Source organism: Lithobates pipiens, unplaced genomic scaffold (genome assembly GCF_037356315.1).
Source record: "Lithobates pipiens isolate NorthernLeopardFrog02 unplaced genomic scaffold, aLitPip1_a1.2 Scaffold_3, whole genome shotgun sequence".
Classification (NCBI taxonomy): Eukaryota; Metazoa; Chordata; class Amphibia; order Anura; family Ranidae; genus Lithobates; species Lithobates pipiens.
This window is the reverse complement of record NW_027507790.1, coordinates 118,390,069-118,403,943: the sequence shown is the minus strand read 5'-3', so window position 1 is coordinate 118,403,943 and position 13,875 is coordinate 118,390,069. Positions and strand designations below refer to the sequence as shown.

Genomic DNA, 13,875 nt, shown 5'->3' with positions numbered 1-13,875 from the left:
GGACAAGAGATCCGTGGGCAGACGCGCTGGTGGCTCCATGGGATCAGTACCAGCTGATCTACGCCTTCCCTCCACTGAAACTGTTGCCACGTCTGCTTCAGAGAGTGGAAGCCGAGGGGATTCCAGTAATCCTGCTTGCCCCAGAATGGCCTCAGAGGCCCTGGTACGCAAATCTGGTGCATCTGGTGACAGACGCTCCCTGGCGACTGCCATTGTGAGAAGACGACCTATCTCAAGGTTCAATCTTTCATCCTGCTTTACCATCGCTGGCTTTAACGGCATGGCTATTGAGAGCCAAGTGTTGAGGTACCGGGGTCTGTCAGACTCGGTGATTCCAACGATGTTGAGGGCACGGAAATCTTCTCAGAAGATATACTATCATACCTGGAAGGCCTACATCTCCACGTGTGAGGAGAACGGATCGCATCCGCCCTCCTTTTCCATATCCAGGATCCTGCTGTTTCTCCAGCAAGGAGTTGACCAGAGATTGGCATTAAGCACCATCAAAGGGCAAATTTCAGCTTTTGGCCGTCTTTTTTTTTTTTTTTTTTTTTTCCAATGACCCCTGGCATCGCACTCCTTGGTGAGTACCTTCGTTCAGGGGGTATAACACGTAGTCCCTCCGGTGCGTCCACCGGTACCCCCATGGGATTTGAACCTGGTGTTCTCGCCGCTTCAAAAACCGCCGTTTGAAAACTTTAGGGAGATTTCCCTGTTGACTCTTACCCAGAAAATGGTCTTTCTAGTGGCCATCACATCGGCCAGGAGGGTTTCGGAATTGGCAGCCTTGTCTTGCAAGTTGCCTTATCTGGTCATCCACAGGGATAAGGTGGTGTTGCGTCCTCAACCGTCCTTTCTACCGAAGGTGGTCTCGGCTTTTCATATCAATGAGGACATTGTATTACCATCGTTGTGTCCTAAGCCGAAGCACCCCAAAGAGCTCTGAAGGTGTTTGTCTGCCGTGGCTCCCTTTTGGAAGTCAAACTCACTGTTTGTTTCGGTGGCTGGTCCAAAGAAGGGTATGGCGGTCTCGTCGGCCACCATTTCTATGTGGATCAGACAGATTGTAGTACAACCCTACACTTTGAGGGGGCAGGTGCCCCCCTTTCCGGTCACGGCCCACTCTACAAGGGCGATCGGAACGTCTTGGGCCTTTCGACACCAAGTGTCGGTCGCTCAGGTATGTAAGGCTGCGACTTTGTCGCCTGTCCATACGTTTACCAAGTTCTACAAGGTAGACGTCAGTGCATCGACTGATGCCTGTTTTGGTCGCAAAGTTTTGCAGGTGGCCGTGTAGTTGCAATTAAATATGCAATCTGTATTTTTTCCAGGTTTTTCAATAAAAACGCAGTTCTGTCATGTTAATGCACTGTTGCATTACTTCCGCATATGGTTGTGATCTTGGGGATCCCTCCTGTTGAGGATACCCGGTTATATGGTGGTGTTTTCCACACACTGCTGTTTTTTTGTGGGTTTAGTTTCACTAGTTCCCACTTGCCATGGTGGATGAAGTTTTTATGCTTTTTTTCCCACCCCTCGTTTGGTACTGCTTGGGGACGTCCCATTTTGTTACAGAGAGGAGCTGTGCCGGTCGGTGAATATAAGAGAAAATAGGATTTTTGTACTCAACGTAAAATCCTTTTCTCTGTAATTCACCGACCGACACAGCACCCACCCCTCCTTTTTTCTCTTTACGTTATATTGCTTGTTGACGTACTGAGTTCTGCCTGAGCGGGCTGTGGGGTTGAAGTTTAGGGACCGCCCCATGGGCGGAACTAAAAGTTCTGAAGTGTTGTATCACAACTTGCCTAGTATCTCCAGTGATAGGGCTAACAACCCATTTTGTTAGAGAGGAGCTGTGTCGGTCGGAGAATTACAGAGAAAAGGATTTTACGGCGAGTACAAAAATCCTATTTTTCTCAAGGTAAAAGACAGCACAGACTTAAATTTAAATCACATAAATCTATACACTTCCTTTTGGGGTAAAATTCTGTTTGTGCATTTTGCGAGTCACATACTTCAAGTAATTACCAACATATGGATAACACATACCCTTTGTATAGCCAAACAAGGGCTAATAAACACATACCATTGCAGCAGAGCCCTGTATGCTGGATGCTGGTCAATAGGACACTGTGCTGAAGGCATGCATTTCAAAAGTTAAAGCCGTCCTGGGCTCCAAGAGCAGAAAGTTGCTACTCTGCACCACCCACTTGTGATCTGACCGGTGAATGCTAACATTTAATCTAAAACAACAATAAGATGGTTCACCGACCTAGTGCATTACAAGAATAACAATTTATTAGGAATATGAAAGCAATGTATTCTACTTACAAATGTCCTATTCCTAATAAATTATTTGGTAATGCACTAGGTTGGTGCACCCTCCATTTTTTTTTTTTTTTTTTTTGCTATAGTACAGGCGAGAACGTCCACAGTCCTGTGAGGGCAGCAAGACCTTCGACACTATATCAACTTGCCAGCCAAGAAGAAAAGTGTTACACATTGCCAGTGCCACACCTAAGCACAGGAGGTTATTAATATTTTAAAATTTCCACTCAGCTGGGCCTCTATTGTCATTCTATTGACCATTCTTGTGCATCTAGCAAAATATATTTAAGTAATATAGGGCAAAATTGTACTTTTTAGTGCATATAGTTTCTCATTTTGGCAAAGCACACACCTCCAGAAACGTTGGTGTGTTATGTGGTTGAGAGCTGTACTTGCACCCTTTAGGGAGATTCACCCTTTCTATATTTTCTGCTTACTGTTATAATCAGAAGCATAAGGGTCCATTCACACTGGAGTGTTTTCAGCTCTGAAAATGCTCATCTCAAAAGTTCCGAACCACCAAGCAAAATCCCATTCATTTAAATGGCCCCTGTTCACGTCTGAGCCATCTGTTGCCTGAAGCTCAGACATTTTACTTGGTAACCTTTTGACCTGTACAAAATCATGGCAAAAATCACGGGACTTTCTGCCTGAAACTATATGCTCAGATGTAAATTTTAAATTTTGGGTTGTCCAAAGAACAGCAATAAACTAGTTCTGGTGACAACCAGGGATTCCCTCACTTTCGAAGTATTTCTTATCACTTCCTGTTTTGGCTATCCACAATGGGACACAGATGGCAAAAAAAAACTGGCAGTGGTTAGTGGTGTAAATCTTTTACTCTATCCAAAATGGATAAACTGTTTTGCCTATAGTTCTACTTTAACCACTTGCTGTCTGTCATTTTTTTGTTATATTTCACATACATGTTAAAATTTGCATTTTATACTAGAAAATTACTTGGGACCATCAAACAATACATATTTTCTGAAAGCGATGGCCCTCGAGAATGAAACAGTCACTGTTTTTATGTCACACAATATTTGAACAGTAGTACATAAATTTTACTAAAAATGGAGGATACGGGGGACATCTACAGAGGTGTCTGTCCTTTTCGGGTCCCACAAGCCGGCCCGCACGGCTAAGGTGTTTCCTTACCCAACTTATTTAGATAAGTTTATTTACAAGGCGTGGGGAAAATTGCAGCGGGCCTTTTCAGTCCTGAAATGCATGGCAGTGCGTTACCCCTTTGAAGAGAGTTTCCTCACCGCCCCCCCCCCCCCCCCCGGTATCCAGGTTAAATAAGGTAACCATGATTCCAGTGGAAGGGACTCCTGCTTTCAAGGACCCTGCTGACAGAATGGGCAGAGGCGGTTGCCTGGTCCAGGTTTACAGTGGTGCGGTCAGCATTGCGGCCAGTGTTAGCCACGGCCCTGGTGTCAGATGCTTACTGAATGGGCAAAATTGATGCACCGTGAGTTGAAGAAGCACTTCACTGCCTGAAGCTGGCAGACCAGTTGGTGCAGGACCTTAAGTATGTCTGTGATGCAGCCTTAGATACGGCCCCCTTGCTCTCTAGAACTCTTGTATCAGCAGTAGTGCTACGTCACCTGATTTGGTTAAATCTAGATGACATTATTAAGAATGTTACTGGGGGTAAGAGTATGTTGCTCCCATGGTCCAGAAAAGGGAAGGAGCTATGCTGTAGGTAAGGGACCCTCTTTTTCCGCTCAGAAGCTGATTTTGCGTCCGCCCGGGGTACCAGGTAAGTGTTCCCAGTCCGACAAGGTGCCTGCTGAAGGACAAAACCGTCCCTGGTTTCACAGGCCTGCGAGCAAATCTGTTACCGCATGAAGGTTTTCCCCCGCCCGACTCTCGGGTGGGGGGGTCGCCTTCGGGAGTTTGCATCCCGGGGACCTCCCTACATTGCGACCAGTGGGTCTGCGAACTGGTTTCATGAGGATATAAGATAGTTTCTTTATTGTCCGCCAAACTGATTTTTTTTATTTTATTTTTTTCCCACCAACCTTCATCTTCCGGCTCGTCAGGAGGCCCTGTTTGGGCTAGTGCAGGACCTGCTGCTGCATGGGGTGATAGTACCTGTACCGACGCCGGAAAGGTTTCAGTGATTCTACTCCAATCTGTAGGCCCAAAGAAGGAAGGGGTCTGTCCGGTCCTGGATCTCAAGGCCCTCGACGGCTTTGTGAAGGTACAAAGGTTCAGGATGGAATCGGTTTGCTCAGTGGTCGTGGTCACTGTACTCCATCAGGGGGATTGTCTGGCATCCCTGGATATCAAGGACGCATACGTGCATGTCCCCATATTCATCAAGCATCAGAGGTTTGTGCAATTTGCGGTTGTGGACGAGCACTACCAATTTGTGGCTCTCCCTTTTGGCATGGTTTTGGCACCGAGGGTCTTCACCAAGGTGCTAGCCCCAATTTTGGCTTTGCTAAGGCAGCAAGGGATCGCAATCATGGGTTACCTGGATGACCTCCTTCTGAGAGCAGCTTCCGCCTCAGAATTGGGGGAGGATGTGGCAATTGCTATGCAAACTCTTCAGGAGTTTGGTTGGGTACTGAACCTATAGAATTCGGTGTTGGTGCCGACTCAATGCCTGGAGTACCTGAGCCTGCTTCTGGACTCCTCAGAGGCGAGAGTCTTTCTCCCTTCGGAAAAGCTGCAGACTCTTCAAGCTGCGATTAAGTTGTTAGTGTTCTGCAGGTAGTCGTCGCTGCGTTTTTGCATTCAAGTCCTGTCCTGGGTCTCATGGTAGCCACTTTCGATGCGGTACCATATGCTCCATTCCACACTCAAGTCTTGCAGACGCATTGGTGGCTCCGTGGGGGCATTATCAGCTGATTCATGCTCCCCCCCCCCCCAACTCAAACTTCTACCACGTCTACTCCGCAGAGTGGAGGCCGAGGGGATTCCGGTGATTCTGATTGCCCCAGATTGGCCTCGGCGTCGGGGGTACACCGACATAGTACGAATGGTAGCGGATGTTCCTTGGTGATTACCGATGCAAGAGAACCTTCTGTCGCAAGGTCCAATACTTCATCCTACTTGATCGTCACTGGCTTTAACGGCATGGCTTTTGAAAGCCAGGTGCTAAGGGACTGAGTTCTGTCAGATTCGGCAATATCCACTATGCTGAGGGCACGGAAGTCATCTTCTCTGAAGATATATCATTGTACATGGAAGGCCTACATCTCAATGTGTGAGGAGATGAGGTGGTGTCCGTGCACGTACTCGATTTCCAGGATTCTGCTGTTTTTGCAGCGAGGAGTGGATCAGAAACTTGCCATAAGCACCATCAAGGGGCTGATATCAGCTTTGGCTGTCTTTTTTTTCTTTCTTTTTTTTTCAGTGACCCTTGGCTACTCATTCATTGGTGAGTACATTTTGTTCAGGGGATTCATGTGGTCCTTCTGGTACGACCACCGCTACCTCGTAAGACCACTGCTCTCGGTGCTTCAGAAAACGCTGTTTGAAAACATTAGGAAGATCCCCTTATTGACACTCTGAGAAAGTAATCTTTATAGTGGCTATTACATCTGCCAGGAGGGTTTGAGTTGGCGGCCTTGTCTTGCAAGTCTCTCTACTTGATCTTCCACAAGGATAAAGCAGTGCTGCGTCCGCAGCATTCATTTCTGCCAAAGGTTGTTTCGGCCTATGATCTAAATGAGGTCATTGTGCTTCCCTCCTTATGTCCTCGGCCGTCAGACCCCAAAGAGGTGGCTTTGCATTCCTTGGACGTGGTCTGGGCTCTGCGGGTGTATCTGTCTGCTACGGCTCCTTTTCTGACGCTGGACTCACTGTTTGTATTGGTGGCTGGTCCGAAGAAGGGACTGGTGGTCTCATTGGCCACCATTTCTAGGTGGATCAGACAGATTGTGGTTCAGGCTTATGCCATAAGAGTACGGGTGCCTCCCTTTCTTGTCACGGCACATTCTTCAAGGGCAATTGGTGCCGCTTGGGCTTTCCAACATAAATCGTCCATTTCCCAGGTGTGGTCATCCGTTCACACGTTCACAAAATTTTACAATGATGTGAGCGCATCTTCGGATGCTTGCTTTGGCCACAAGGTTTTGCAGGTGGCTGTTTAAGGTTGAAACTCCTCTGAGGAGCTCTGGTTATAATGAATGGAGTTATTTTCTTGCTGTTCCCACCCCTCGTTTCTTTGACACAGCTTGGGGACATCCATAAAGTCAAGATGAAGATGCTGTGTCCGTCAGTGAACGAAAGAGAAAATAGGATATTTGTACTCACCGTAAAATTTTCTCTGAAGTTCATTGACGGACACAGCACCCACCCCTCCTATTTATGTTTGTACTATGTTTGTACCTGGGCTGGAGAGCAGTCCTGGAAGAAGCGTCTAAGGGAAATGGTCCAAATCAGAGAGGACCTCGCTCATCAATATTCTAGAGATTTGGGCAGTATGCCTGGCGCTAGAGGCCTGGACGCTTAGACTACAGAATTGTCCTGTCAATCCAACAATGCCACGGCAGTGGCCTATATCAATCACCAAGGGGGCACGGGAAGTCGTGGCTCATGCTAGGGCTGGTGCATGTACGTTGGATCCTATGGTTGAAAAATTGGTCAGCCGAAGCGCCATGCTAAAAGCTCTTGGCCAGTTTCCCAATTTATGGTGAACGGTTATTTGAAGACGATCTGGATAAGTATATCCAAAGAATTTCTAATGGGAAAAGATCCCTTTTACCGGTTAAGAAGTTTAAGCATTTTTCTTTTAAATGTGCTTCAGTGCCAGGGGCATCAGCCTCCAGGCAGTCACGATTGCCTCCACCATCAGGTGCAAGAGGTAAAAGTCAGGGTCAGTCCCAGGACCAAAAGAGACCCTGGGGGAGGAAACCCACAAAACAAAATACTAAAGCCTCATTATGGAGGGGTGCCCCTGCTCGCTCGAGTGGGGGGAAGGCTTCTAAAGTTTTCAAGGGTCTGGCAGGAACAATGTCAAGACAGATGGGTGGCTTCCTTAATTTCTCTAGGTTACAAACTAGAGTTCTGAGAGTCCCCGTATCCTCGTTTTCTCAGATCAAACGTTCCCAGAGATCCAGTGAAAAAAGTCTCTTTCTAGCTTTGGATCATCTCTTGTCTCAAAGAGTGAAATCGGTGGTCCCCTTGGAAGAGCAAGGATTAGGGTTTTATTCAAACCTTTTCACTTTTCCAAAACCGAACGTTGATGCCAGACCCATTGTAATCACAAGGATCTAAACCGGTTTTTGAATATCTGTTCCTTTTGCATGGAGTCAATCCGATCAGTAGTCTCCATCCTCCAAGGGGGAGAATTTCTGCCATCAATCGACATCAAGGATGCTTATCTCCATGTGCCAATTTTCCCCACTCACCAGAAATTTCTATGCTTCTAGATAGAAAATCTTCATTTTCAGTTTATAACTCTGCCTTTCGGTCTAGCTACTGCACCTCCAGTGTTTACAAAGGTCCTGGCTTCTCCTTTAGCCAGGTTAAGGGCTCAAGGTATAACGTTACTAGCCTACTTAGACAATCTACTCTTGTTAGATCAGTCGGTAACCCGCTTAAACCAAAGATTGGTCACCACAGTTGGTGTCCTAGAATACCTAGGTTGGATTCTCAACCTATAGAAACTCTCCTTAAAACCATCAAGGAGATTGCAGTACTTGGGGCTGATCATAGATACAGTTCAGAAGAAGGTGTTTTTCCCCAGGAAAGAATCGGTTCCATAAAGGAAATTATTAATTTGTTCAAAACAAAGAAGAATCCTTCTAATCGACTTTGCATGAAGTTATTGGGAAAGATGGTGGCTTCTTTCAAGGCCGTTCCTTATGAGCGTTTTCATTCAAGACTGCTGCAAAACAGTATCCTGTCAACTTGGAACAAGAAGGTCCAAGCTCTGGACTTCCCAATGCATTTATCCCCTGAAGTGTGTCAGAGCCTCAATTGGTGGTTGATATTAAGGAATCTTCAAAAAGTTAAATCCTTTCTACCAGTCACCTGTTATGCTTCTGCACTTTCTTTACAGGATCAAATAAGAAGGGAAGGAGGTGATTCTCGTGGCCCTAGCATGGCCCACGAGATCTTGGTTTGCCAAGATCATAAAGATGGTGGTAGGGGACCCTTGGACCCTACCACTGTGGCCAGACCTTCTCCCAAGTCCGGTATACCATCCTACCTTACAAACGCTAAATTTAACGGTTTGGCTATTGAGACCCACATTCTGAAAGACCCTGGGCTGTCGGCTTCAGTAGTTTCTACTTTGGCCTGGAAGGCATAGGTCTCCTGGTGTGGCTTTATCAGTGTTTTTTCAACAACTACTTGCTTTGCAATTTCAGGTTCATAACTTTATTCAGGGGGTGACACGGATTAATCCTCCAGTTAGGCCACTGAACCCTTGGGACTTAAATTTAGTCCTGTCGGCATTACAAAAACAGCCTTTTGAGACAATCTGAAATATTCCCTTAGTCCTCTTGACGAACAACATTTTCTCGGTTGCCATATCTTCTGCAAGATGAGTATCAGAGTTGGCGGCTCTTTCTTGTAAAGAGCCATATTTGATTATTCATAAGGTTGTATTGCGGCCTCATCCTAAATTCCTCCTTTTCATATTAATGCGCACTCCACCGGGGCTGTTGGTGCTTCTTGGGCAGTGTGTCACCAAGCCTCCATGGCTCAGATATGCAAGGCCACAGCTTGATCTTCAGTCTATACATTTAAGATTCTATCAAGTAGACTTAAAAGGTCATGAGGATATCGCCTTTGGGCGCAGTTTACTGCAGGCCGCAGTATAAGTCCACTCATCTCTTGGTGCCCTACTATTGTTGTGTCTCCCTCTCTTCAGTTGGCATTGCTGTGGGACATCCCACATAGTAACTACTATGACTCTGTCCTGTGATGTACAATAAGAAAATAGGATTTTTATAACGGCTTACCTGTAAAAATCCTTTTATTTGAAGTACATCATGGGACAGAGGTCCCTCCCTTCTTTGGTATACACATGTATTGCTTTGCTACAAAACTGAGGTACTCCCAGTAGTGGGAGGGGTTATATAGGGAGTGGACTTCCTGTCTTAGGGTGACCTATAACCCTTATAGTAACTGCTATGGCTCTGTGTCCCATGATGTACTTCAAAGAAAAGGATTTTACAGGTAAGCTGTTATAAAAATACTATTTTTTCTTGGACTTCTAGAGCCATGCAAATTATTAGATCCCAACAAGAGTTTTAGTTTTTAATTGTTTTTAGTGAATCAAATTCTGAAGTGTATATGCCTTTACCACTCATTTTACATTACTCAATATTTTTTTTACTTTTGCTGATTTAATGAAAATTTAAGATTAACTCTGGGCAGAAATGAAAATATTTTGCAAATGACTGTAGTTTAATAAAAAAAAAAAAAAATAACGTAATTTTTAAATCCACCTAGTTTAAGTACCCAAACATGTCTTGATATCCATATCCACCAGGTGCAAACCCCTATCTTTTAATACGTAGACTGGAACAGAGGGATGACCTTTTTTCTTTCTTTTTTATTTTTTTCCAGTGTACTGATGATTAGTTTTTTTTCCCGAGCAAGGTAGGGGTGCGTCTAGGTCCTGCCACAGTGTATGTTCACAAATGGCTGTGCTGTCCAGCAGGGGTGTCTGGATCATAAAATTGGCTATAGAAAATTAAAACAAGTTTGAACTGTGCTTTAAGCTGCTCATCTGGAGATTATTATTAAATGGTATGCATAGTCAAAACTTTTTTTTTTTTGTGTGATCTGTGTGCCACTGGGGAGATTTTCCCTAACTGTCCTGAAGACATAACAGAAAATTGAAGGAAACCCTCACCTCTTGCTCTGTGACCGCCTAAAATTTATTTTGGTCGCCATCGCAGATGGAGAGGTTGACTCTTCCCAGCAGCAATGCAGACAGCAATAAAACTTGACAGAGGGTCTTACCTCTTACCACTCTATCAAAACAAACACAAGTTTTGCCTTTACATACATTTTAATGTCTTTCTTACCAAAGTTGTCTACACTGTAATAACTTTTCTGTTTTGAATATTTGTTAAAGGGTTGCTTACATTTTATTTAATCTATTTAACAGGACAGTCTGCACTCTACAGCACACACTATCAGTTTCTTCTGTAGTCTGTAACTTATAATAGCATAACAGATGTTTTGGAGTTCTTTTCCCTTATTATAATTAACAGCTTTAACTGACCAATACACTTTACGTTTGGCATGTGCATGCAGTTTGCGCATGTTTTAAATTTGATTTTAAATGTTTTCAAATGCAAAATATGTTTTGTATGTGTTCACCTTTTTTTCTCAAGGTAAGTTGCTTCCAGTTGGCATATTTCAAATGGAACATTGATCAAGACTGCATGTGCAGTGTGTTAAAGTTGTAATTTTGGATTCTTATCTAATTAATTTGAAACAAAATACTTTAATATCAGACACACAGCCTTTAGGGAATGTTTGTTTTCTTTTCTGAGTATTATCAGTTTATTATAGCATTTGCTTCCCATATCCATATATGTCTCATTCATTGCAGTTGTGGTATCCCCTTCAATAGAGGAAAGTGACCAGATTAAACGCATCAAATCTTCTACAATACTTCAGTCCAAAGAAAGTCCATCTGCCTTTGCTTCACCGGTATTGGAACAGGGGTCCTCGATTTTCCGGGAAAAATTCATCCCTCCTGAGCTCAGCATTTGGGATTACTTTATAGCCAAGGTACTTGTAAAGAAGGTGGTGGTGGGTACAGTGTTTTGTGTACTTTCAGTGTTTAACGGAGGCATTTGCCACCAGAGTACCCAGGACAAATAAGAAGCCAGTGTTTATTTGCACTTGCCCTTTATTTTGGTTTTGTGAAAGGTACTGTTTGCTATATAGTACACTCTAGAATTCAATAGGAAATAATGTAAAAAAAAAAAAAAAAAAAGTTTGCACACGTTTTTTTTACCATTGAGCAGCATAAATATGTCTGCCACTTTCAAAAAGTCAAAGAAGGTTAGCGCCTGCATTTTGTACAGAATTATTTAACCCTTTGAATCCTGGCACTGTTACTTTGGTGTTGGAACACACTCTATATAGCCTGCCAGCTGAGCACAATCATGCCTTGCTTCATAGAAAATGAACATACATGTGAGCTTCAGCATCTCTGTGCGGTTACTCCAGTCTTCAGATCCTTTGTCCTCCTCAGAGAGTATTCAGTGCCAACAAAAGTCTTATAGGAAGCTACAACGTATTTAATCAACAATTTAAAGTGGTTGTAAAGGCAGAAGGTTTTTTTTTTCATCTGAAGGCATTATATGCATTAAGATAAATAGCCTTCTGTGTGCACCAGCCCCCCTAATACTTAGCTGAGCCCCATCTAATTCCAGCGATGTTGAACGAGAGGCTCGGCTGTCTGGGGTTCCCCTCCTCATTGACTGAGACAGCAGCGTGGCCCCAATTGGCTCCCGCTGCTGTCATTCAAAGTCGGTGAGCCAGTGAGGAGAGAAAGGGGGCGGGCCGTGGCTCCGTTACTGAATAGACACGGGGAAGTTCGGCTGGGCTTTGGTGCCCACATAGCATAGCAAGTTGCTTGCTGAGAGGGCAGTTAACAGGAGGGAGGCCAGGACCACCAAAGAGGGACCCCTTAAAAGAGGAAGATCTGGGCTGCTCTGTGCAAAGCCACTGCACATAGCAGTTAAGTATAACATGTTTGTTATTTTTAACTAAAAATAAATGAGACTTTAATATCACTCTTGCTGCCATTTTATTTATTATTAATATTTTATTTTTTTACCATTTGCCCGCTGGGCACTTAAACCCCCCTTCCTAACCAGACCAATTTTCAGCCTTCATTACGCTCACTTTTTGAATGACAATTACTCATTCGTGCAACACTATACCCATGTGAAATTTTTGTCCTTTTTTTCACACAGAGCTTTCTTTTGTAGGTCTTTATTCACCACTGGGTTTTTATTTATTTTTTTGCGCTATAAATCAAAAAAAGATCAAAAAGTTTGTGAAAAATAATGCATTTTTCTGTTTGTTATAAAATTTCGCAAATTAGTCATTTTTCATCATACATTTTGGCCAACATTTATACTGCTGCATATCTTTGGTAAAAATAAGCCAAATAATTGCATATTATTTGGTCTGTGAAAGTTGGTCTACAAGCTATGGTGCCAATCACTGAAAGCTGATCACACTTGATGTACTGGCATCCTATCAAATTTCTTGACACTAACCAGCCAGGAATGTACAAATACCCCCCAAATGACATATTTTTAGGAAGCAAGTCCAAGGTATTTAGTATGAGTAATGGTGAATTTTTTGAAGTTGTAATTTTTTCCCAACAATACTTAGCAAAAATGTTGTTTTTTTTTTTTTTTTTTTATCACAAAATTGCCATAACAAGTTATTTATCATACACAGCATATCACAAATTAGACCCTAAATAGATTCTGCTACTCCTCCTGAATATGGCAATACCACATGTGTGGGACATTTACACAGCCTGGCCACATACAGAGGCCCAACATGCAAGGACCACCATCAGGGTTCCAGGGACATAAATTACACACATAATTTCTAGACTACCTCTTAGCTCTTGTACACACGGTCGGAGATTCTGACAACCAAATCCGTCGGATTTTGTCCGAAACTGATGCATACACATGGTCGGACAAAGTTGTCGGAAAATCCAACGTGATTACATTATTTCGTTACGACGGGACTACGTTCACACTAGTAGCCAATAGCTTTGGTGTAGGAATTTGATCTGAGCATGCGTGGCACTTTGTCCGATCGGAATTCTCTACACAGGATCGGGGTATGTCCGATCGGAGCATTTTGTCAGAAAATTTTACCAACAAGTTGGAAAACTTGGTCCGTCTGAGTATCCGACGGAAACAGTCGGATGTAGACCACACACAGTCGGAATATCCCACAAAACGGTCCGATCAGACACATTCCTTCGGAAACTCCGACCGTGTGTACAAGGGCTTACACTTTTGAAGGCCCTGGCACACCAGGACAATGGAAACACCCAAAAAATTACCCCATTTTGGAAAGTAAACACCCCAACGTATATTCTGAGGCATAATGAATCTTTTGAACATGTCATTTTTTCCACAAGTTTTTGGAATATGGCGAAATAAAATGTAAACTTTTTTTTTTATTTATTTATTTTTTACATAAAGTTGTCTATTTATAATAAGATATTTCTAACACACAGCATGTACATAGCAAAAATTACACCACAAAATATATTCTGATGATGCTCCTAAGTATGGTGATACCACATGTGTGAGACTTTTACACAGCCTAGCCTGGGTGTTCTAGGGGCATACATTTGAAATCTAATTTGACTATCTATTACACTTTTGTGAGGCACTGATGTGGCGCGGATGAGCATTAATTTTAGGGCATGCAGGTGCTATAAATAACCCAATTTTTATGTAAAAGATAAGATTGCGCAAAGTGAATAGGTACAAAAGGTGTCAAACTTTAAAATTATGCATAAAAATGATTGAAATTTTTTTTAATAAAAATTAAATATTCATGATA

General features: G+C 43.4%; 1 protein-coding gene across 2 annotated transcripts in view; it reads left to right on the top strand.

The window, feature by feature from the left end:
- The window catches only part of DMXL1 (Dmx like 1), a 217,247-nt gene that overhangs the window by 166,356 nt on the left and 37,016 nt on the right, over nucleotides 1-13,875 (top strand). For both annotated transcript variants that reach the window (XM_077462223.1, XM_077462224.1), the window contains one exon: nucleotides 10,868-11,049. In XM_077462223.1, the coding sequence (XP_077318349.1) occupies nucleotides 10,868-11,049 (182 nt within the window). The remainder of the gene's footprint in view (nucleotides 1-10,867; nucleotides 11,050-13,875) is intronic.